The sequence below is a fragment of the Pelophylax lessonae genome (genome assembly GCF_965119305.1).
Source record: "Pelophylax lessonae genome assembly, chromosome: 4".
Classification (NCBI taxonomy): domain Eukaryota; kingdom Metazoa; phylum Chordata; class Amphibia; order Anura; family Ranidae; genus Pelophylax; species Pelophylax lessonae.
The window spans coordinates 297667633-297694595 of record NC_138771.1 but is presented as its reverse complement, the minus strand read 5'-3'; the positions used below and the strand labels follow the sequence as shown (position 1 = coordinate 297694595).

Genomic DNA, 26963 nt, shown 5'->3' with positions numbered 1-26963 from the left:
TTGGCCCCGCAGGCCGTGGTTTCCACTACTACAGGCTTTGGTGTTGGAACCCCCAATCCTACTACCGGGGATACCAGATCTCCTCCAGCAAGATCAGTTGTGTTACACAAATTCTACCAGGCTTCATCTAGCGGCATGGAGATTGAGAGGAGAAGACTAGGGGAGGCAGGTTGCTCGTCCTCAGTTATCAAAACCCTGCTGAAAGCAAGAGTGGCAACGATGAACAGTACCTACTCGAGGCTATGGGAAAAGTTTGCCACCTTCGCCTGAGTCCAGAGGATTCAACCCATTAGTGCCACAGAAATCACAGGTGCTAGAATTCCTTCAAACAGGCCTTGAAATAGGCCTACAGACAAACTCAGAGTCCAAGTCTCAGCCCTTTCAGCCTTGTCCGGGATAAGATGGGCTACCCAGCAGTTAGTACCCCAATTCCTGAAAGCTTGCAGTATAGTTTGTCCTCAAATAAGGTCATTTGTTCATCCGTGGAACTTACAGATGGTATTACAGGTGTCGTCCCAACCTTCTTTTTTCAGGTGACCAAGCAAACTTGTTGTGGAATATAACGATGAAAGCAGTTTTCCTCACTGCCATTACATCAGGAAGAAGAATATCGGATATTCAGGCCTTAGGTTACAAACCTCCCTATTGTTGCCACTTACCGGATAGAGTGATATTAAGAACTCTGCCACAACATCTGCCAAAGGTAAACAAACCATTTCTTTGGAAACAAGCCATCATTCTCCCACCAATGCAGAGTCACACATCTAATCAGATGCACTAGTTAGATGTAGTTAGTCTGGTCTATCCTGGAAGTATACATACAGAGAACAGTCTCTTTCAGAAGAACAGAAAACCTGTTCGTCATCCCAGCTGGGACAAGAAAAGAGAAGCAGCATCTACCAGAACATTGGCATTGTGGCTGGTCAAGACCATCAAGAGGGCTTATGAGGCAAGACGTTTAGAAGCTCCAACTAGTGTGAGAGCTCACTCAACAAGAAGCCTTGCAGCATTCTGGGCAGGATTCAAGGGTGTATGTCCAGAAATAGAATGTAGAGCTGCAACATGGTCTACATATAGCAAATTTTTGACTCACTATAAAGTTGACCTGGCAGCCTTAACTACTGTGGAGTTTGGTCGTTCTGTACTGGCCAGTTGGAGAAAGTGTCTTAACAATGAATAAAATACTTCAGCGTACTCTCCCTTGTGGTTTTTTTTGGGTGTGCTACATACCATATGTGTATGCTGTCATGCTTGTGTCATGAAAACGGAAACCTTTATACTTACCTGACTGTAATTTTCCTTTCCTGATGCATAAGCATGATAGCATACAGGTCCCTCCCTTGAGTTTTGTTACGAGAGTGCCGCCTTGGGGGAGGCGACTCATATAGTATAACAAGTCCTGATTGGGGGAGGGGCAGAGCCTATACCCATATGTGTATGCTGTCATGCTTATGCATCAGGAAAGGAAAATTACCATCAGGTAAGTATAACATTCTCAGTTTTAACAATACACACCAAACTGAGCAAGTACAGAGTGCCCCAAAGCTCTGTACTATCAGGAGATGGATTGGGAACTGTGGAAGACAGGGTCAAACAGCCTGTTTTACATATATGGTTTACTGCATATACAGACTGATTTTACTGTTGTGGGCTTAGTAACGCCTTAAGTGTTTTTTTTTAGAACACCAGTTAAAGGAAACTGCTTAGGAATGGGCATCTGTAAGAGTTATAGCCTTTGTCAGTTTTTCATTGACTTCTGTGTCTCTAATAAGATAGACACTTTCTCCAACTGGGACAGAAAAGACACACACATTTTATAGTAGAGTACGGAAGGGTTAGAATGTCTAACAATGTTTTAATTGTGCTTTCCTTTCCTGGCAGCCACACACCACCATTTCTTGTACTGGGGTCACAGAGACAGAAAATAACGGAACCCCCCCCCCCCCCCCCAATGGGGTTATAGACAAAATAAAGAGCTTGTAGAATTGTTAACTCTTTCCAAAGATTTAAAAAGCGGAAAAATGTCTTGGCTGGAGTTAAGCTTTAAAAGAGAAGTATGGACTCTAAACAAACACAAATACATACTCACCGTCATGCTGCAGCATCTATATGATGTTGCAGCTGTCCCACGCTACTAATTCCTCATTTCTCAGTCTGCTCTCTGTGGAGGGGGCAGACACAACAGGCTCCAGCTCTGAGCTACACGCTGAAAGCCGAAGACATCGGTGAATCAGGCAGCGAGGTGAAACCTGACAATATTGTCAGAGTCCTTCCAGATTCTGGCTTTGCTGTTTTGCTGTATCAGCTGATAACAGGCAATAGCTCGCTATAAGCTGACTTTGGGTCACGTGAGGACAAAAGTAAATGTACTCCTGTGACCCACAAGAGAAGTATGAACAAAAAAAGCTTTGACCATACATCTATTTTAAGCTGTTATAATATGGTAGCCTTACTTTTCAGGAACTGGTGTGTTTGCTATTTACTTATTTTTCTGTTAGTTTAAAGTAAACGTTTTATACCAGTGTCAGTCCATATGGCCACCATGGAGACTGACAGGTCTCCTGTCTAAGCTCAGTGCTCATAACTAATACAAGTTTGGCTGCTGAGCAAGATAAAGCTTGTCAATTAGCAAAGTCTTTGTTTTTGAACTCCTTAATTATGCCTCTATCCATAGCTGATATTTCAGTATTACAGAGTCACTGGTAAATTTAATGTGCCAACTTTCAGCAATTTTTGAGAATTCAAAAAATATATCCTCTAGAGAATTCTCAGCTCTGTACAGCTGAAGCCTATAAAAAGCCAAATTACTGAGCTCACACCCAAAGTGTGATCTTCATAATCATGTTAATGATAAGAAAGAGTAGTAACATCTTCATCATGGGCTTCTAGGAGGGGATGGGAAAACATCATATTACATGAAAATATTGGCAGTGGAGTTTCTGTGAGTTATTATAAGTCTTTGGCTTAACCCAGCAGTAGCCACTGAGAACTGAGGTATCGTTTTTGTGTTATGGGGACACTTTTCAGACTCTGATATTTTATTCCATACATTATATATTATAAACCTTATTGGAATGATATGATAGTATTTGTATGATATGCCATGAGCTTTGTTATAGATAGATATATTTTAATGGCTGTCCTTTAGTGTTGCTTGAAGAATAACTCCTTTGTTTTCCAACATTCTAAGGATGTTGATGTTGTAAAGTAGAAAAGCTAACATATAGATTTGTAAATAATAATGCTGCCAAAAGTAGGATTCCATCACCCTACATATTATGCCCCACCCATTGGTAGGAAAATGTCCCACCCCTCTCCATCAGAGCCATTTTTACTACGCTAAACTATGGAATATGGTATAGAGATGCAAATTTACACCCCTGTACAGGTGAAAGCTTGTCTTTTTTTTTTTTCTTGTAGAGTGCATCTTGAGACTAAAGTTTCTTTAGTGGCCCTGGGTATAGGATGTTAAATGTGTCCCGAAGAAAAGTTCACTTTTTTACATGAGCATCTTTGTACAGTTATTAATAACAAACAATGGAATGTGTGAATATATGAAGTGCTAATAAATTGGCCATTTTTCAGTCTGCGCAAGTTGTACAAATATCCTTTTTAAAATGTCTGCCGTTCCTGGTTTACATTAGGGTAATTTACAGTCATTTTTTTTTATTTAATTTTTTTTTATAGATATAGTTCTCTAGTTTAACCTCATATAGTATACTGTGTCTGGTTATGGAGACCTCACTTACAAAAAGATTCTGATGAGAGAGAACGAGTTCAGAGACAGGCAACAAAAATGATGAAAGGTCTGAGGGATAAAACATATCAGAAGAGAATTCCAGAGCTTAATATGTACAGGAAACGGGGACATGACCTCAAACTAGCAGGAGAAAAGTTAAAAACAAATCATATAAAGTATTATTTTACAGAAAGAGTAGTTGATGGTTGGAATACATTTCCAGCAGAAGTAGTGAGTCAGTCAAAGTAAGTGGATTCAGACATGCTTGGAATAAATGTAGATCTCTACTCAAAAAGTTAAAAACAAAAATTGGACAGACTTGACGGACCTCTTGGTCTTTTTCTGACATCAATCTTCTATGTAAGGCCATAGACGGTTTGAATCGTTGAAATGGCCGAGATTCGAACCGCGTGTGGGCAGGCTGAATGAATGTACCCAGTTGATCAATCGATCAACTCAGATACGACCAGCCTGCCAGACTCGTGATTATCTCTACTGGCTGCTATAGCTCCTAGCAACAATTACTGTCTTCTCCTGGGGGTGATGGCTTGCCCTGCCCTCCCTAACCCCCACCAGGAGCAGAGAATCGTTTGGCAGGGGGGATTCCCCTGTCAGTACTGTTTTTGTTGACGGGGAAATCATGCATATTTCTTTCCTGCAACTGAAATTCGCACTGTCTATGGCCTGCCTAAGGTAAGGGTTAGAAACACTGTTAGATTTTACTGATATCCAGGGAGAAATGTTTAAAAAATGTTCCCCCATTTTCTGTTCTGGGGGACAACAATTTACCAAAATCTTTATTGGGGAAAAGACAGTAAAATACTTGACAAATGTTCCAGTATTCCTCTACTTAAAAAAACTATTTTTTTTTTTACTTTTGTCTGTGTTGCTGATAACAGAGCTTTCTCTTTGTTTCCTAACCTGGGGAAAACCTTTTTACAAGACAGAAGTAAAAAAAAACCTCTTCCAAGAAGCTTTCCATTGAAGTAAAATCAGACAGTGGTTGCAGTCCTTTTATGCTCTACCCTAAACCAAAAAAGAAAAAAAGTTTTGGCTATAAGTATACTTTATTGAGGCAAAAATGTAATATAGAGACCAGATATTTTTAAAATTATGCAAAAATAATTATCTATACAAAAAAAGAGAAATGCATACAGTATATCAATATAGAAAAAAAAAGCAGCTGCATTATGGGTATATTTTACATGTTGTTATATTGTAATGCTCTATTTCTTGAAAAAGGGTGGTCGGTGGATTTCATAGATTAAATTCACTTCTTCAGGACCAACCATTAAAGAATTACAGAGCATTGAGCAAGCTTCTCCAAGAGCAATGCAATGGTCTTTTACCTAGTACCAAGCACCATAAGCAATATAACAAATACCCAGTATATCATTATAAAATCAGTGAAAACTGGATAAACAGCTCTTTGCTGGTAAATGTCATGGTTCTGCTTCAAGCAGCAAATAACATCCAGTGCTAAAGCTCCCCCACCATAAAATTAGACCTGCCTCTCCAACTGCAGCTGTCCACCAAGGGGCAGGCATATGGGAACAAAATTAATAGGTAATTGTTTATTATTTTTTCAACTCTATTAAAATTTACTGGAGAAATAAAGGTAAACTTTCTTATTTTAATGAGAATAGCAGGTTGAGTAAATTGTACAACAGGGAATGGAATATATTTTTTTAATGTATAAAAGTCAAGGATGGACATTATATATTATAAAAAACCTATAAAATGTTGCTGTTGCAGTAATGTATACATTCTAGCAACTTTATTTTTGCGCATGAGAAATGTGATATGTTATTTTATTATATATTATGTTCTTAGCAAAATGATTTCTTTAGAACTAATATGGTGCAATTTGCATTCTTAGGTTGTTGATGAGAATGAAAAGTTCAGTGTCCCCAGCTGTATGGGTGGCATTGCTGATGAAGAAGGTGGATCAAATCTTACTTTTGAATATCCGTTTGATGATGTCACAGTAATTGATATGCGCTGGACATGTAATCTGGTTCTAAAAGCTATAGAAGTTTTATATCACATGAAAAGATGGAAAGCGCTGGTTCATGTAGCAATCCAGTTTAATATACTGACTCAGTAAGTCTCTCTGCATTTGAAAAACAAATACAACTGAGCTATCTATTACAGTTTTATACTATTTGGAAGCAGGTTTTTTTTTTTTCTAAATTCACATGAATATTAAAGCATGAAAATTCAAAGATGAGTTTCATGACATGGACCACTATCCTGAATTACAGCATGGTGCTTAAAAATAAATTACAGATAAGAGGCTAAATACACTGTTGAGATTATACAGCATATTATATAAAACCCATCCTACCTTCCTAAAACATTGCAATTCTGTTCAACCAGTTACACATTATTATCCAGGCACCACAGGTTTGTTTTGGGCACCCTATCCTGCTAATTAAACTAGGAGACTAGTAATGGAGCAACAATGCAATTGTGATGTAATCCCAGTGATTTAGATTGCTGCCCCTTTATTCCATTGTCCTATTAGGAAACCAATATACAGTGGGGATCGAAAATTTGGGTACCCCAGGTAAAAATGTGTATTAATGTGCATAAAGAAGCCAAGGAAAGATGGAAAAATCTCCAAAAGGCATCAAATTACAGATTAGACATTCTTATAATATGTCAACAAAAGTTAGATTTTATTTCCATCATTGACACTTTCAAAATTACAGAAAACTAAAAAATGGTGTCTGCAAAAGTTTGGGCACCCTGCAGAATTTATAGCATGCACTGCCCCCTTTGCAAGGCTGAGACCTGCCAGTGTCATGGATTGTTCTCAATCATCGTCTGGGAAGACCAGGTGATGTCAATCTCAAGGGTTTTAAATGCCCAGACTCATCTGACCTTGCCCCAACAATCAGCACCATGGGATCTTCTAAGCAGTTGTCTAGAAAACTGAAACTGAAAATAGTTGATGCTCACAAAGCTGGAGAAGTCTATAAGAAGATAGCAAAGCATTTTCAGATGTCAATATCCTCTGTTCGGAATGTAATTAAGAAATGGCAGTCATCAGGAACGGCGGATCTTAAAGCAAGATCTGGAAGACCAAGAAAAATAACAGACAGAACAGCTCGCAGGATTGTGAGAAAAACAATTCAAAACCCACGTTTGACTGCACAATCCCTCCAGAAAGATCTGGCAACACTGGAGTTGTGGTACACTATTCCACTATAAAGAGATACTTGTACAAATATGGTCTTCATGGAAGAGTCATCAGAAGAAAACCTCTTCCACGTCCTCCCCACAAAAATCAGCATTTGAACTTTGCAAATGAACATATAGACAAGCCTGGTGCATTTTGGAAACAGGTTCTGTGGACCGATGAGGTTAAAATTGAACTTTTTGGCCGGAATGAGCAAAGGTACGTTTGGAGAAGAAGGGGCACAGAATTTAATGAAAAGAACCTCTGTCCAACTGTTAAGCTTGGGGGCGGATCAATCATGCTTTGGGGTTGTATTGCAGCCAGTGGCACAGGGAACATCTCACGAGTAGAAGGAAAAATGGATTCAATAAAATCTCAGCAAATTTTAGATGGTAACTTGATGCCATCTGTGAAAAAGCTGAAGTTAAAGAGAGGATGGCTTCTACAAATGGATAATGATCCTAAACACACCTCAAAATCCACGGGGGATTACATAGGCGTAAACTGAAGGCTTTGCCATGACCTTCACAATCTCCTGACCTCAACATAATTGAAAATCTATGGATAGACCTTAAAAGAGCAGTGCGTGACAGACAGCCCAGAAATCTCAAAGAACTGGAAGACTTTTGTAAGGAAGAATGGGCAAAGATACCTCAAACAAGAGTTGAAAGACTCTTGGCTGGCTACAAAAAGTGTTTACAAGCTGTGATACTTGCTAAAGGGGGCAGTACAAGATATTAACTCTGCAGAGTGCCCAAACTTTTGCAGACGCCATTTATTTTTCTGTTATTTTGAAAGTGTAAATGATGGAAATAAAATCTAACTTTTGTTGACATATTATAAGAATGTCTAATCTGTAATTTGATGCCTTTTGGAGATTTTTCCATCTTTCCTTGGCACATTAATACAAATGTTTACCTGGGGTGCCCAAACTTTTGATCCCCACTGTATAGACAAACGGAGGTACATACTATAACTTATGTGCATAGTGGGTGGAACAAATTTTCTTTTTTTATTAGGTTTATGATGAAAAAAGTAGTTAAATAAAATAAGTCAGGTAAATAAGAAATATTGCATATTTATAATAGAGGATAATCTTCCATACATCCAACAGGTGGAGTTTTTTTTGTTTTCTTTTTGTTAACGTCATTATCATGATTACTTTGTAGCTGTGCTGAAAGAAGCCCCTTGTTTAAAGAACTCCAATGATTTACGGAAATTCAGGTGGCTCAGTCTGAGGTTTTTACAGACAACACTAAATTTACAAAGCTGAACAAAGATAAGGATCTTTATTTTTAGCCAGGGGATTGTAATTTTCAAATCTCATTGGACTTTTTCACTTTTTGAAAATAAGTATCCTTATTGTATGTGTTAGCTTTTTAAATTGAGCCTAAAGGGAGCTGCAGAGCAAACATTTTTCTTTATCTTCTCTGGAAACCCTCTGCCGTATAATAAATGTTGATAAAACAAATAATGTATATAAGTATTGAAAAACACATACAAAGCAAGAGCTTACAAATGTATAGACCTAAATAAAATGGAAATTAACCTACAACCATTATAGTTTCCCTGTAAAATATATTCCATAGATTTAATGAAAACATGTTGCATGTAGAAGTGTTTTATATACAGTATACTTACATATATTTATATATGTGATATTGCTGTGGAGTTCAGCTTTAAAACTTACAAAATATTTAACAAGCTGAGCTTAAAAAAGAAGTGTGGGATTCTAAGACTGTGAACTGAGTGATTAAAGACTGCTAATCGCTCAGTTCTCAGTCTTCAGTGAGTCGGTGACTGTCTGTCACAGCAACTCACTGAGAGGCTGAGCTAGCTGCCGGTTCAGGCACTTGAATGGATCCCAACTGTTTCCAGAGCCTGAACCGACTAAATGACGTCAGCCGATAGCTGGCTTTAACCCACTGTTGGCTGAAAAAGAGGTCACAGGAGTGTAGCAGGAACTGCATTCCTGTAATCCATAGGAGAAGTAGGGTGAAAAAAGATTTGGATATATGTCTCCTTTAAATGTGTATTTTGCTGAATGTATTTTCCCAACAACAGATTTATTGCAGACTCAAAAATAAAATAAATTACCGCCTCATATTTTTTTTTAAATATACCTCACTTGTTTCAGGCATGGTGGTTTAAGGTTCTGTTCCATTAACAAAATCTAGATGGTTTCACAATTTTTAACATTTATTGTTACGTTCATGGGTAATCAGCATCTGCTTTGACACATTGCGTGGTACCATGTTGATTTAATTAAGGCAGCTGAGTTAAGAATATGACTATAAATGCTGGGGTATTTTCCCAACACAAATTTGAACTGAGGATGCCACTAGTAAAGTAAAATGTCTGAAGCAGTACAGAACAAGCTAATTTAAGTGTTAAAAACTACTACTAACCATTTCATGGTTTAACAGCTTTTTATAGATAACTGCCAACTAATTTTGATATTGTTTCCTACACCTTTAGTTTTTCATATTGTTTCATACTGTTTCAGGAAAAAGCCAAGCCAAACGGTTACCCAACATTGTCTCCTGCTTTTTGTAAAACATTGTCTCCAAGACAGTAGATATAGGAGAATGTTAAAGTACATCTAAAGGCTCTTGCATGACAGTCTGAACAAGTACCAAATCTAGTCACTATGTAATGCACAAGCCTCATAAAGTAAAGAAACACATCCTTTACCTCCCATGACTCGGCCAAATCCTCCATTTGTGTCCCACACACTCCCAGACACTGCAGCTCACAGTGGGAGGGTTACAGCAACAGAGTCAGTGCTCTTATTTCAGTAAACAATGGGAAGTACTAGGTGTGGCCAGGTGCTGATTGATAAACTACATGCTTTTGAATTAGCAGTGACAATGCTGATAAACATGCCCTGGAACATTTTTATATCCTGCTTTAGTGCAAGCAGGCACAGCCTACACGAGAGTGGAAAAGCTGCTCTAAATTTAGGATGAGTGTAATATCATCCAGTAGGGGGAAAGGTATAAACTTTTGCTCCTTCCTCCTTTGGGAAGAAGTGACAGTTCATAAATATCATTTTTGGGCCCTAATATGTCCTAACAATGGTTGCAGCCATTTCAACTGTAGGCAGGATGTGTCTTACTGTCTGCCTATGGTTTCATTAGCTTTCAAATGATCATAACGTGTAAGGTTGGCTGCTTGGAATTTATTGGAACTGGTCATGTTGTGATATCTTGGCTTATGTAGTGCTAATTGATGATTTCTGTGAAAATATAACATGTTAAATTAAACTGGCTAGTGCAAAGCTCCCAACTTCCCCTAATTTTGAGGGACTGTGCCTGATTTGGAACAAAGTCCCTCTGTCCCTCTTTCCTCCTCATTTGTCCATCATTTTGGTCTGATCTATATAGTTGTATGTAAAATGCACTATTTATCTTTCAGAAAGTATTTCCCACTGCTAAACCTTTTATCCAATTTTTAAATTGCTGCATTTGTAAATTTCAAAAGCCAATATAAAGGAATAGTAGTGGTTAAAAAAATCACTTGTGAGTTTAACCAATCCTTTTCTGTTATAATTCTTCTTTACGGGGCATGGCAGGGGGTGTTTCCTATGCCAACATACTTTTGCTAATAAGTTTCCCTCGTTCCCATCTCAAAAAGTTGGGGAGTATGGGCTAGTGTATAAATTTATACATGTTGTTCAGAAACTTGTAAATATGCAGTATGTGTAAAATTTTAACATGCTTTTCTCTGTACAATAGTGAAAGATTTACAGAGCAAGTAACCCCACTTTTGGTTCATGCACAGAGAATGTTGGCTGCCATCCACACACCACCGGGCAACAGTGATGACAAGGTTGGTCCTGAAATAAATATTTCCATTACTATAGATTTTAATATAAATAAATGTTTCCCTGTAAAATATTTATTCCCGTGAAAAAAATGTTTGTATCCCCTAAGGCTCCATGCACACTAGCATTTGTTTTAAGCTCCTAGAAGATGTTAGTAGTATTTTTTTTCTGCTCCTAGAAGCTAAATAGTGTTATCCTATGTGTCCCTTCACACTACTTTAGGCTTTTAGTATTTTTTGAGCTTCAGTGTCTAGGAGCAGAAAAAAAGGTTTTGTTAGAGTTTCTTGGAACATTTTTCCAACGGAAAAAAACACTGAATGCTCCTAATTGCTTCTAAATGCTACTAAAATGCTACCAACAGTTTATTTTGAGCCTTTTTTTCTTCATGTACTTCAAAAACTCTAATAAAATGCTAATGCTCCTCAAAACTTCGAAAAGCTACTAAAATGCTAGAAGCTGGCACAAAAATGCTATTATCAGTATTTTTCATCCAGCATTTTTTCTAGCTTTTTTGAGCTTATGGAAAACGCTAGTGTGTATGGAGCCAAAGTTGTGTTTTCAAGTGCATGTTATTATTTAATATCAGGATTTATAATATAAAGGGAGACAATACAGCAACAATACAATTCAATACAAGAGGGTAAGGAGGGTACTGCTACTGCGAGCTTACAATCCAATAGGGAGGGGCTGGTGAAACAAAAGTTAGTAACTGTGCAGGGTGAACTGATGAGGGAAGTAGATGATTTAGTTGTTAGCTGAAGGCAGGTTAGGCCTCCCTGAAGAGATGAGTTTTCAGGGGTTGCCTAAAAGTGGACAGAGTCAGAGATAACAGAAATATTGGGGTAGTGTGTTCCAGAGGATGGGAGAGGCTCTGGAGAAGTCCTGGAGATGAGCATGGGAGGAGACAAGAGAGCTGGAGAGCAGGAGGCCTTGGGAGGAGCAGAGAGGACGGTTTGGGTGATATTTGGAGATAAGATTGGTGATGTAGCTCGGGACAGAAATGTAAATGGCTTTATCAGTGTTTTGAATTTCATTTGTTGGGCAGTAGGAAGTCAGTGGAGGGATTGGCAGAGAGGGGTGGGGGACACTGAGTGATTGGTAAGGTGGATGAGTCTGGCAGCGGCATTCATGATAGAGTGAAGAGGGGATAGCTTGCAGAGAGGTAGGCCAAAAAGGAGGGAGTTACAATAGTCAAGGCGAGAGATAACAAGGGAGTGAATAAGTTGCTTAGTGCAGGGATTCCCAAACTATGGCCCTGCAGCTGTTGCAAAACTACACATCCCATGAGGCATTGTAAAACTCTGACATTCACATAAATGACTAGGCATGATGGGAATTGTAGTTTGGGAATCCCTGGCTAAGTGGTTTCAATGGTTAGAAAGGGGCATTTTTTGGAGATGTTACAGAGGTGAAGTCTGCAAGATTTGGACAGCAATTGGATTTGGGGCTTAAAGGACAGGTGAGGAGAGATAGATGTGTGTGTCATCAGCATAGAGATGGCACTGGAAGCCATGAGAGTTTATTCATTGACCAAGGGAGGAGGTGTAAATGGAGAAGAGGAGGGGTCCGAGGACAGGACCTTGAGATATCCCCATAGAAAGAGGAAGGGGAGAGGAGGAGGAAACAAAGTTATAGGTTATATTGGTGGGGTTTTGGTGCCTCAGGCCAAGTAGGAGGTGGGAATTTTTAGGCAAACATTTGGTTTTAAAAAGGGGGGTTATATACCAGCGCTATGGAGTTTCAGTACAAAATCAATTTTTTGTGGTGTAAGCTGCCTCCAACCTACCTCTGAGGTAGTAGAGTTATAAAAATGCAAGAAATGTTGGACCCGGCGCTACCACTTTAAATAGTATTGTGCAAATATGTGCTGTAAAAGTGCATGTGTTGCGATCAACAAAGTGAAAAGTGCTACGTGCCGTTTAAAACCAACAATAGGTATTAACCTGGGCTGTGCTTATTGTGCCATATTTAAAATATCATATACCATACATTTATAAAAAGTGCCAAGTGCTGATAAAACCAAGTGCCACGTGTTGTGATCCGTGCTAAAACAATATATGGCGCCGGCGGATGTTCCACCAAGAAAAGCACCGCTGCTTACCGCACTCTTAAGCCTTTGACTCGACACTTCTTGGTCACTACAACAAAGAATAAACCTCCATTGCGTAGCATTTGTTGTATAAAGCGAAAATATTTAGCATCCACTCACAGTTTGGGGAGTTCACGATCAGCTTGAATGGTGTTCGCCGGGTCGCTTCCGCGTTCCACTGGCTCAAAACACCAAAAACGGAAGTGACGTATTGACGTACACAAACCACGCCCTACGCGTTTCGTCATACGACGTCATCTGGAGCGCTCCAGATGACGTCGTATGACGAAACGCGTAGGGCGTGGTTTGTGTACGTCAATACGTCACTTCCGGTTTTGGTGTTTTGAGCCAGTGGAACGCGGAAGCGACCCGGCGAACACCATTCAAGCTGATCGTGAACTCCCCAAACTGTGAGTGGATGCTAAATATTTTCGCTTTATACAACAAATGCTACGCAATGGAGGTTTATTCTTTGTTGTAGTGACCAAGAAGTGTCGAGTCAAAGGCTTAAGAGTGCGGTAATCAGCGGTGCTTTTCTTGGTGGAACATCCGCCGGCGCCATATATTGTTTTAGCACGGATCACAACACGTGGCACTTGGTTTTATCAGCACTTGGCACTTTTTATAAATGTATGGTATATGATATTTTAAATATGGCACAATAAGCACAGCCCAGGTTAATACCTATTGTTGGTTTTAAACGGCACGTAGCACTTTTCACTTTGTTGATCGCAACACATGCACTTTTACAGCACATATTTGCACAATACTATTTAAAGTGGTAGCGCCGGGTCCAACATTTCTTGCATTTTTATAAACATTTGGTTTTGTACAAATTATAAGTTTATAAATAAAACATATTTATTGAAAATAATTAGATACACATGTAGGATTGTGTTCAATGGGCTAAGGGCCCATGGAATTGAAGGTGGTGAGAAAGGTAGAAAGTGTGACATGGTGACTTCTGATGTTATTTCTCTGCTTTCCATGCTTGAAAAAAGACTTGGGTTTGACAGAGAAACATCTGAAAATATCCAACGCTTTTCGGCTAGTATTCAATGGGTGCCTTTGTCAAGGATATCACCATATCTGGGGAGTACAATAATGTATAGATTTAATGCACAGTTGCTACCCAAAATCTTATTGGGGCAATGTGATTTTATATTGTAGACTTACAGGTTGTTCTTTATGTAGTAGTGCCTGATCCATATAGGAAGCCCGTTTTCCCTCTAATCCCCAAATCGCATCAAGAACTCGTATGGAAACAGCTGGTTCTGAGAGTGATACATGGTTCATATTGAATTTCTCTATATATCTATGGTAGGTTTAAATGTCTATGCAACTTTTCACTACTCACTAAAAAAAAGTGCAGAGTGTTGCAGCTGTGCTGGGAGATTCCTGTAGCTTTTCAAAAAGTGATTGTTTATTTTATTAAACACAAGTAAAATAGACAACCCCCTCATTCTCATGGGGGGGGTATGAGTGTCTCTTCTGGTAAAACTTAGATTTTGGTAGTCATCTGAGTTGGGGAACAAGTAGAGGAAAAGATCCTTCAGGCAGCGTTTCTAGAGGTGCTCATCTCTCCCTCTCAGAGAGGGAAGTGGCATACTAAGGAGTTCCCCGGCGCTTCATAGGCATCCGCGCATGCACAGTACTGTGCTGCGAGGTGCTACGTGTCACGGCCATCACGAGGCCGTGTTCCCGATGCGCATGTGCCAGGGGAGGCTGCACGTGCATCAGTGAACGTACCGCCCGGCCGAACACAGGCTACAGGCACCGCCGACACGGAGGAGAGGAAGCCAGAGACCCACAGGGGTTGTTAGAAACGCTGGATGTGCTGCATTCCATGGCTGTCATTGCCCCAAATACAAATGTACTGGGGCTTACCGTGCCGGGTGCGATCCCAGGGGCCAATTCAAGGGAACTAATCAAGCAATTCCCCATGGTTGGATCGGCATGTTATCTTACTATCCCACTTTATAGCGAACAAGAGAAGAATCTCAAGGAACACCTGGAGGACTACAGCAAACAAATATTAAGGAAAAAAGGAAGGAAATACTGGAGGGACAAGAACGCATTAAGTCAAGGCAGAGCCTATAAATGGAACAGCACCAGAGGACAAACAAGAAACAAACCCCAGTATGGGAATAAACAACCAAGTAATGTAGGCGACCACTACTCGTCAGATTCCTCGTCCTACGCATCTGGATCGGACCAATACACATGCAAGAAGAGAGGACCATTCTAAAAGTCCGTTGTACAAAACCAACAAGCAGACAGAGAAAGAGGGGAGAAAGAAGCCTGCATAGACAATGAAAGAGGGGAAAGTACCAACCAGGAATCATATAATACACAAGGCACTGGAGGAACAAACCCGCATTTAAAACCTTCACAAGATCAAGAAGGAACAAAGATGAAGGACCCAAAACACAGAAAGGTTTTTTTGGGAGACAACCCACGAAACAACAACCCAAGATATCCTCAACCTCGGAGTATCAAGAAGCCAAGCAGGGGGAGAGGAAGGATTAACAATAGTAAACTTGTCATCACATGTTCTTACAACAAGCGAACGTGAAGTCCTATCCTTGGGACTTTCCTTCTGCACAAATGCGGACAAATTTGAGACAATCAAAGACATAAACCTCTTCGCTAGGAATCTAATGTTCAAAGGAATGTACAACAGGAATCCCCCAAAGGATGAACAGAACCCAGGCCTAGCAGCAGCAGAATTCAGAGCGATAAGAGATCTCAACCTGCTACTACAGGAAGGTGGCCTAGATGACCTGACAGAACCACAGATGTCAACACAACCAGAAGAGGATAGTGAAGAAGACGAGAAGAAACAAAGTGATCCCAACTTCAAAAAGAAGTCCCAAAAATTTCCCTCTCTCAACCTCAATCCAACCATAGCCCTATTTGTTCGGTAAGCTACCAAGGATATTGAGGAGATACGAGAAGACCAAACCACGCATAACCTGACAAAGAAACAACAGCAAGCACTAAAGCAATTACGGAGTAAGGAGACTATTACCATCAAGCCCTCTGACAAGGGGGAAACATTGTCCTGATAGACAATACCAAAGACAAGTCCATGTGCCTCAAGATATTGGAAAATGCCAAATGTTACAAAAAGATATCCCCTGTAATGATTAAATCCTACAATGAGGAATTTTACAAAAACGTGGATAGAGCCTTCAATGATGGGGCAATATCCTAAACACTGTGGGAATATGTCCGGACTAAACATCCACGAACTCTGACATTTTATGCCTTACAAAAGGTACACAAGGACACAAAAAATCCTCCAGGCAGACCGATCATCTCAGGAAACGGAAACATCTCTGAAGCTACAAGCCAGGTGATAGATGCCTACCTCAGGCCACACGTCACAAAACTGGCATCATACACCAAGGACACCATACATTTGCTGCAAGCTTTGGACGGCATGGTAATCCCTAAAGATGCTTTTTTGATCACAGTAGTTGTGGAATCACTGTATAATAACATTCCCCAGGAAAAAGGACTAACAGCTGTCATACAAGCACTAGGACAAGAAAGCCGACATGACAAAAAATTCAACGACTTCATCATATAGATGTTAGATTTCATACTCCACCACAACTACTTCTCCTTTTCAGGTTCATATTATCTCCAAACATGCGGCGTAGCAATGGGTACCATCTGCACCCCATCATATGCCAATTTATAGCTCGGGATGCGGGAACAGGACTTTTTAGCAGACGAAGAAAATACCCCATACTCCAGCCACATCATGCTGTGGCAAAGATATATTGATGATATTTTCATTATTTGGAATGGCCCGGAATATATGATCAAGGAATGTCTCAACAAAATGAATAACAACAAACACAACATGTTCTTCACCATGCAGTACAGCAAGGATAAGGTCACATTTCTGGACACCTGGGTATACAAAGATGAAAATGGGAACCTCAAGACCACACTGTATAGGAAGGAAACTGTGGGAAACACAATCCTCCATGCAGAAAGTTCCCACCCAGTCACTTTAAAAAATCCATACCATACAGCCAATATCTGCGAATCAAACGTAACTGTACCAATCCAGAAGACTTCCAAAAAGAGTCAGACGCACTTTCTAGATGTCTGATACAAAGTGGATATACAAAAACCTCCCTGAGGAAAGAGTTTAATAGGGTCAAAATCAAGGACCGTCAAGAAATCCTATTTAAAGGAAGCGCCAAGACAGGACCCACTGAAAATAAAGAAGAAACTTGGATCATAATAAGGTACACGAGCGAACACCAAAAAATATGGAAGATTTTGAAAAAACACTGGTCCATCTTGACTGAGGACCCTACTGTAAAAGACCTCATTCCAAAACATCCGCTGATTACCTTCAGAAAAGCAGGATCCCTAAAGGAATCACTAGTGCATAGTGAGTTCAAGGAAGAATCAAGAAGGGACCCATGTAAGGACAAGGGAACCTTCTTGTGTGGCAGCTGTGCACAATGTAAAGTGATATGCAAATGCACCTCGAAAACACTTCCAAATTAGGACTTATTTAAAGCTAAACACTTCGCTCACTGTAAGACAAAAGGAGTAGTGTATTTGATGGCTTGTGAGTGGGTGCGTTTTACGTGGGTAAAACCTGACAAGAATTTGGGAAAAGAGTGAACAAACACCTACAAAGTATGCAAGTTGGAAACTTTTATCTCCCCCTTGGGAGACATGTCGCGCACACCCATAACTATAGGATGCCTAGGGTCAGCTTCATGGCTCTTGATAGAATCCACATTCCAATAAGAGGAAGAGATTGGAACAAAACTCTCCTCAAACTCGAAATGCGTTGGATAAAGTTCCTAAAGGCCACCCTACCTCCAGGCCTCAATGAGGCTGAAAGTTTCCATCCCTTCCTAGAAGGCTTTGCCTCAGGAAAAACTGACTGAGACTAGGTTACCATTCCTAACTGACAAACACTTGCCTAGGTCAAAAGGCAAGGTCAGGCGAATAGGAGTAGGCCAAATGAACTAATAGAACGATACAGGGCAACAACCTGGTACCCCTTCACACGCCCTCTCCAAACCCAAGCATACACACACATAAGTACCTCGGTATCATTTTCCAGCTATAGACTATTCCATAAAAATACAGGGATATATGGATTTACCCCAACATACTCTCCCAAAACTGCAATGAGTATGCAGAGAATGGAGGAACAAGGTTCCACGCATGAGGTACTTTTTTTCTGCCAGCATGATGTCTGTTCTCATTGGGACTATTCATATGTACCTTTGCTTTTATCTATTCAATCCCTCCTCTCTTTTCAACCTTTTCAGTCTACCCTCCTCCTTTTTTTCATCATTTTTGGAATCTTTTCCACAGAATTCTTCCACCTCCATCTGTTTGATTCAACTCAAATGTATGTTTTCCTAATTAACCCTCCTTGCTCTGTGGACTCCCTGCGTCCCCTGCATGAACAATCCTAACTCCCCCTGCCTACCATTTCCCAGATCATGACACAACATGTCTCCCCCTGAGATAATATATCTAACTTATCTGCTGTTAAATATGTAATGTTTCACTTTTTGCATCTTGCAAAGAAAGACATCAAGCTATTTTGCTCTTTATTAGAAACATATATGAGACATCGTATATGTTCAATGTAAATATGTACTGCTAAGATAACATGCCGATCCAACCATGGGGAATTGCCTGATTAGTTCCCTTGAATTGGCCCCTGGGATCGCACCCGGCATGGTAAGCCCCAGTACATTTGTATTTGGGGCAATGGCAGCCATGGAATGTAGCACATCCAGTGTTCCTAATGACCCCTGGTGTTCTCTGGCTTCCTCTCCTCTGTGTCGGCAGCACCTGTAGCCTGTGTCCGGCCAGGCGGAATGTTCACTGATGCACGCGCAGCCTCGCCTGGCGCATGCTCATCGGAAACAGGGACTCTTGACGGCCGTGACACGTAGCACCTCGTAAGCGCAGTACTGTGCATGCGCGGATGCCTATGAAGCGCCGGGGAACTCCTTAGTATGCCACTTCCCTCACTGAGAGGGAGAGATGAGCACCTCTAGAAACGCTGCCTGAAGGATCTTTTCCTCTACTTGTTCCCCAACTCAGATGACTACCAAAATGTAAGTTTTACCACAAGAGACACTCATATCCCCCATGAGAATGAGGGGGTTGTCTATTTTACTTGTGTTTAATAAAATAAATAATCACTCCCTGCAACTCTGTCACCCCTTTACACCTCAGACTCTGGAAGCTCTTGGAATCTTTTTGAAAAGCTACAGGAATCTCCCAGCACAGCTGCAGCACTCTGCAGTTTTTTTCAGTGAGTAGTGAAAAGTCACATAGACATTTAAACCTACCACAGATATATAGAGAAATTCAATATGAACCATGTATCACTCTCAGAACCAGCTGTTTCCATTCAAGTTCTTGATGTGATTCAGGGATTAGAGGGAAAACGGGCTTCCTATATGGATCAGGCACTACTACATTAAGAACAACCTGTTCTACAATAAAGTCTACAATATAAAATCACATTGCCCCAATAAGATTTTGGGTAGCAACTGTGCATTTAATCTATACATTATTGTACTCCCCAGATATGGTGATATCCTTGACAAAGGCACCCATTGAATACTAGCCGAAACGCGTTGGATGTTTTCGGCTGTTTCTCTGTCAAACCCAAGTCTTTTTTCAAGCATGGAAAGCAGAGAAATAACATCAGAAGTCACCATGTCACAATATGTCACACTTTCTACCTCTCTCACCGCCTTCACTTCCATGGGCCCTTAGCCCATTGCACACAATCCTACATGTGTATCTAATTATTTTCAATAAATATGTTTTATTTATAAACGTATAATTTGTACAAAACCAATTCTTTCTCTAAAAAGTCCCACCTCCTACTTGGCCTGAGGCACCAAAACCCCACCAATATAACCATAAGGGATGTTGGCAAAAACCTTTTTCTAATACATGCGATTTCGAGAATCACAATTCCATGAAACAGAGTTATAGGTAACACTGAAGGAGCGCTGTGAAAGTTAGGAGGAGAACCAGAAGAGAGCAGAGTCTTGAAGGTCATGAGAGGAGTTTTTTTAGGAGATGGGGATGATCAAGAGTATCAAAGGCTGCAGAGAGGTCTAGTAGTATGAATATGGTGTAGTGGTCAGTGTTTTTAGCAGTTAGTAGATCATTAGTGAGTTTCAATGGAGTGTAGTAAGCAAAAGCTGGACAGTAAGGGGTCAAGAAGGTTGTTGTCAGTAAGGTAGGAGCTCAGACAGTTGTAGACTAAACGTTCTAAAGGTTTTTATGCAAATGGGAGCAAGGAGATGGGTCTTAAGTTGTTCAGGCTGGTGGGGTTCATTGAGGGTTTTTTAAGTATAGGGGTGATCAGGGCATGTTTTAGAGAGGAGGGGGAGATGCCAGTAGAGAGGGAGAGAATGGAGATTTGAGTGAGGAAGAATAGGATAAAAGAAGAGGGTGACCATAGTAGTTGTGAGGGAACAGCATCCAGGGGACAGGTGGTAAGGTGGGCTTCTAAGAAAACTTTAACGACCTCTTCGGCAGTAGCAAGGTCAAAAGAGGAAAGTGTTGAGAGTGTATTTGTACAGGGTATGTTAAGTGGGATAGATGTCTGTGCAGTGGAGATGCCCCCACAAATTGCATCAATCTTGCATCATCAAAGTGATTGGCAATCTTGTGAGCAGTAAACGAGTTACTGGGTGGAGGTGGAGGTGGTGGAGAAAGTAGAGAGTTAAAAGTAGAGAAGAGACAACGAGGACTAGAGGACAGAGTATTCATGAGAGTGACAAAATAGGATTGTTTGGCAGCATGGAGGGAGAAATTGTATTTTAAGAAAGTGGATTTATATTGGTTGAATGCATGCTGGGATTTGGTTTTACGCCACACTCACTCCAGTGCACAGCTATGTCTCTTAAGGTTTCTGGTGTTGTGGGTCTGCCAAGTTTGTAATGCTCGGGCCTGATATTTTGTGTAGTGATAGAAGCAAAAGAGTCCAGTGTGGATGAAAGTGAACTGTTGTAGACAGAAGTGGCAGGTCAGGCCAATACAGGGGTGAGATTTTGTCATGGAGGGGGCCAGATGCAGAGTAGAAAAGAGAAGGATTAAAGTGGCAAAGGTTTCTGTGGGTAATTGTTTTCTGCTTGGAGGGACAGGTGTTTGGAGGCAGGGACATTGTGAAAGTTATGAAGTTGTGGTCAGAGAGAGGAAAGGGGGTGTTGGTGAGGTTGTAGGGGGTGCAAAGATGGGAGAAAACAAGGTCAAGGGTATTACCATCAGAGTGAGTGGGGGACTGTGTCCATTGTGTTAGGTCAAAGCATGAGGTTAAGTTGAAAAGTTGGCATGTGGCTGGGCTGTTAGCATTAGGGGAATGTTAAAATCACCAATAATAATAGTGAGTATTTCAGAGGAGAGACTGATGTTTATTTATAACTATCTGTGTTCTCTTTATTGAAAGACACACCTTAAAAAAATTGGCGGATGATTCATTCTAAATCTAGCTACAGTTTGAAATCAGTATAGAAATGTGTGGATGGAGAATTCACCATCTCTGTGTTTAAAGTAAAATCACAAATCCGAATTTATTGGTAATGTTTTTGTGCCCTATGGTACAAATACTCTTTGCATTCGTAAAGATATGCTCAGTTATTTTACTTGGTGTTCAACATTTTGTTTATTGCACTTTTTTAGGGCCTGTTCACACCTGAGCGTTTTGCAGCTCGTAAAACGCTCATCTCTGAAGTCTCAAAACGCCCAACAAGCGAAATTCTACTCATTTCAATGGCCCCTGTTCACATATGAGCGTTTTGTCGCCTGAAGCAAAATGTCTGAAGCTCAAAAAAGTACATGAGCTTCTTTTTTTGGCAGATTACCAGCGTTTTTGTTAGATGACAATGCCTGCCTCAAAACGCCTGCAAAAAACGCCTGAAAAAGCGACGAAAAAACGCCCCTAATACAAACGTCTCAAAACTATACGCTCAGGTGTGAATGGAGCCTAATGTTTTATATCTGTACATATATTGCATTTTGTTCATATAACTGTTAATACATAACACAATAGTTTTCAAAGATCTTTTGGTGAAAGATAAAATGCTGTTATGATATTTTTGCTAAAGGACAAGATAAACATCAGCCTGCCTCCCCCACACTGGATTAGCTGTAAAGTCACATTGCTATTATGCTATTTCAAGAACATGCACACTATAAATTGAATAAAAAGATTTGTTAACACAAGCTTTCAGCTGTATTCTTTTTTGTGTTGATTTTTTAGATGCATTGCAGGAATTATATAGGAAAACAGCTTCATGTTGGCACAGTGTGTAATAAAGTGAGGAATCCTGGAGCAGATATTGATCGGATGGGACACATTGTTCATTCAGGTCAGGGCTATATTACATCTGTTAACTTGACATACATTTGTATCCTAAGCAAATAAACAATCACAATGTTCTTTATCTCCATCATCCCTAATGCATGCAGAAACACACTATTCTACCTTTCATCTCTCACACAGGACTTTGGTCGGTAATGCATCTTTTAAACTTTTTGTAGAAAGGAAAACTGCTGCTTGTACACATATAAGTGCTCCTCTGTGTCGTTCTCTCTTTTTTCTGTCTCTCTCAAGAAAAATACAATTTTATATATATATATATATATATAGATATATATATATACACACACACACACACACACACACAGGTGCATCTCAAGAAATGTAAATATCATTGAAAAAGTTTATATATTTTAGTAATTAAATTCAAAAAGTAAAACTCGTATATAATACAGATTCATTACACACAGAGTGATGTATTTCAAGCATTTCTTTCTTTTAATTTTGATGATTATGGTTTACAGCTATTGAAAACCCAAATTTCAGTATCTCTGAAAATTAGAATATTAAAAAAGTTCAATATTGTAGACTCATAGTGTCACACTCTAATCAGCTAATTAACTCAAACGCCTGTAAAGGTTTCCTGAACCTTTAAATGGTCTTTCAGTCTGGATCAGTTTAGATGTTTAGAAGACAAGTTGGGTAAGTCACAAAAGGTCATTGCTAAAGAAGCTGGCTGTTCACAGAGTGCTGTATCCAAGCGTAATAATGGAAAGTTGAGTGGAAGGAAAAAGGCCCATGAAAAAAAACCCATACCAGATCTTTATCCAAGCATGCAGCCCATCAGGTCAGGAAAGGGAGGGGATAAGCGAGTGTCCCCCCCTTCTCCTGAAACATACCAGACCACATGCCCCCAACATGAGGGGTGCTTTGGGGCAGGTGGGGGTTCTGCCCCTCCTCCCACCCCAGAGCACCTTGTCCCAATGTTGATGGAGACAAGGGTCTCTTCCCCACAACTCTGGGCTGTGGTTGTTGGGGTATGCAGGCAGGGGCCACCATAGATGTTACCATAGACTTACAGTATCTCACAAAAGTGAGTACACCCCTCACATTTTTGTAAATATTTTTTTATATCTTTTAATGTGACAACACTGAAGAAATGACAACTTTGCTACAATGTAAAGTAGTGAGTGTACAGACTGTATAACAGTGTAAATTTGCTGCCCCCTCAAAATGACACACAGCCATTAATGTCTTAACCGCAGGCAACCTTGAAATGCACTGTACAAATGCAGCACTAACCTTCACAACAGATATAAGAACAGAAGATGACCATGTACCAGAGGTTTACAATGCCCAGTCTGCCCAGAGCCAGACGTTTCTAAACTTAATTAAAATCTATCCCATGCACTGGGAAGTACCCTACTAAATAATCGGCATGCCTACTTCATATACTGAGGTAGCATTGCTCCCTTGCTAGCATGATCAGCTAGGTGTCACTCCCTCGCTGGTGCCTAGCTGGTGGGTCTAGATACTGCAACAAGCTACTAAGGGAGTTACACTGTTGAACCTGACAATTTGGTCCTAAAACTCATATTTATGTCGACCACTGGTAAATATTTTGTTTTTCGAAGTTGCTGTGGAAGCTGTTTGTGTTGGATTTTTGGAGAGCATTTGAAGGTACACTTATTCGTAGTATTAGTACTATTCTTATACCGGAAATAAAAAAAAAGTAAGAATTACTTTCTTTAAAATTTGTTAAGAGATCTCCCACACACAGTATATCCTCCGATAACCATGCCACTTTAAGTACAAAAAGGTCCAAGCAAAAGACTGATATAAATGCACAATATATATATATATATATATATATATATATATATATATATATATACACACAGTGCCTTGCACTTTGCAACCTTTTGCCACATTTCAGGCTTCAAACATAAAGATATAAAACTGTAATTTTTTGTGAAGAATTAACAACAAGTGGGACACAATCATGAAGTGGAACGAAATTTATTGGATATTTCAAACTTTTTTAACAAATAAAAAACTGAAAAATTGGGCGTGCAAAATTATTCAGCCCCTTTACTTTCAGTGCAGCAAACTCTCTCCAGAAGTTCAGTGAGGATCTCTGAATGATCCAATGTTGACCTAAATGACTAATGATGATAAATAGAATCCACCTGTGTGTAATCAAGTCTCCGTATAAATGCACCTGCACTGTGATAGTCTCAGAGGTCCGTTTAAAGCGCAGAGAGCATCATGAAGAACAAGGAACACACCAGGCAGGTCCAAGATACTGTTGTGGAGAAGTTTAAAGCCAGATTTGGATACAAAAAGATTTCCCAAGCTTTAAACATCCCAAGAAGCACTGTGCAAGCGATAATATTGAAATGGAAGGAGTATCAGACCACTGCGAAATCTACGAAGACCTGACCGTCCCTCTAAACTTTCAGCTCATAGAAGGAGAAGACTGATCAGAGATGCAGCCAAGAGGCCCATGATCACTCTGGATGAACTGCAGAGCTCTACAGCTGAGGTGGGAGACTCTGTCCATAGGACAACAATCAGTCGTATACTGCACAAATCTGGCCTTTATGGAAGAGTGGCAAGAAGAAAGCCATTTCTTAAAGATATCCATAAAAAGTGTTGTTTAAAGTTTGCTGCAAGCCACCTGGGAGACACACCAAACATGTGGAAGAAGGTGCTCTGGTCAGATGAAACCAAAATCGAACTTTTTGGCAACAATGAAAAACGTTATGTTTGGCGTAAAAGCAACACAGCTCATCACCCTGAACACACCATCCCCACTGTCAAACATGGTGGTGGCAGCATCATGGTTTGGGCCTGCTTTTCTTCAGCAGGGACAGGGAAGATGGTTAAAATTGATGGGAAGATGGATGGAGCCAAATACAGGACCATTCTGGAAGAAAACCTGATGGAGTCTGCAAAAGACCTGAGACTGGGACGGAGATTTGTCTTCCAACCAGACAATGATCCAAAACATAAAGCAAAATCTACAATGGAATGTGTCAGGAAGGGCATTCCCATAGACAGAATGGCTCTTCTAGACAGCTTGCTGTGCATAGGCTACGCCCATTGCACAAGTGCATGCACCTGTTGCTTGTATGGTCATCAAGGGGGCTATTTAAACTGAGCCTGTGCTGTGCTTCAGTGCTGTCTTGTCTACAGCGTTTCTGTGTAAACCTGCTACCTGTAAACCTGCATCTGATTACTGTTATCGACCCGGCTTGCCTTGACTTCTCCTGAACTCTGCCTGCATTGACCCCAGCTTGTCTTTGACCACGCTTCTGCCTGTACATCTGCACCTGATCCGTCTGCCAGTGTATGACCCGGTTTGCCTGACCCTGTTCCTGCCTACTATCCTGCTGGACTGCCTGCTGCTAGTCTCTGCCTACTTTTCACTGGTGTCCATCCGGCATTCCTGCTCCGCTGCAACCCGCTGACGGGCTTGGCCTTCTCCTGTCTCCTGCTCGGTGGTGTCCATCTTGCATTCCTGCTCTGCTGCAACCTACTGACAGACCCAGCCTGCTCCTGTCTCCTGTTCAGTGGTGTCCATACGGCACTCCTGCTCCGCTGCGGTCCACCGACAGTCTTCCCCTGCTTGATCCTGACAGTTAGTCCGGCTAAACTACTATCAAGACCAATAGGCACTCGTGCCCCTCTGCACTCCTGTGCTACCTGTCTGCTCTATCAGGGGCCCCGAGTCAGAGGTGTAAGAGAGGCTTTCCTCACCGTATCAGGCTCTTCTACCAGGTACGTGACAGTACAAGACAGCCATGTCTGAGCCTGAACGAGGAACCTCTCCCATGGATGAACTGTGCCAACATCTGGCAGATCTCACACAAGCCGTCAAAAGCCTGCAGGAGGGTTACACACGACTTGAGGAACGTGTCCAGACTTTGTCATCACCGTCTGCTTCTCCTGGTACTGCTTCTTCATCAACCACTCACGCTGAGGTACCTGCAGCATCCGCTGTTGTGATGCTACCATCTGAACCAAGAGTTCCTACCCCTGAAAGATTTGCAGGAGACCGCAGCAAATTCAGGTCCTTCCGTAATGCCTGTGAACTTTATTTCACACTACAACCTTGCACCTTTTCACTTGAATCCACTAAGGTGGGATTTGTCATCTCCTTGCTGCTAGGTGAACCCCAGTCATGGGCCCATCGCTTACTGGAACAAAATAACTCTGTGCTGTCGACCCTATCTACATTCCTGGATGCTATGGCACAGCTCTATGAGGATCCACAGCGAACCACTACTGCAGAGGCAGCCCTCCATGCGCTCCAACAAGGCCGCAGAGCGGCCGAGGACTATGTAACGGACTTTAGGCGCTGGAGTGCTGATACCAACTGGAACGATGCTGCCCTCCTTTATCAGTTCCGTTTAGGGCTCTCAGAACCCTTGAAAGACGAGTTGGCCCGTGTTGGAGTTCCAAACTCTCTGGAGGCTCTAATGAACTTAGCCATCCAAATCGATCGCCGGCTGAGGGAGCGCAGGTCTGAGAAATCTACCATCCTGTCTCGCCCTGTATGGATGTTACCACGAATAGTCAGCACACCGGACCCAGCTCCTCCAGTCCCAATGGCACCCACCTCTGATGCTACTGAACCCATGCAATTTGGTCTGCTTCGACCCTCACTTTCACCTGAAGAACGTCAGCGTCGTCGCCAGAATAATTTATGCCTCTACTGTGGGAGACCCGGTCATTATGTGAGGTCCTGTCCTGCCAAGCTCCGTAAAT

General features: G+C 41.0%; 1 protein-coding gene across 1 annotated transcript in view; it reads left to right on the top strand.

Moving 5' to 3' along the window:
- Positions 1–26963, top strand: part of CFAP54 (cilia and flagella associated protein 54) — a 616124-nt gene that overhangs the window by 370613 nt on the left and 218548 nt on the right. Inside the window, exons 38-40 of the mRNA XM_082253561.1 lie at positions 5619–5842; positions 10661–10754; positions 22131–22239. Of these exons, the coding sequence (XP_082109687.1) occupies positions 5619–5842; positions 10661–10754; positions 22131–22239 (427 nt within the window). The remainder of the gene's footprint in view (positions 1–5618; positions 5843–10660; positions 10755–22130; positions 22240–26963) is intronic.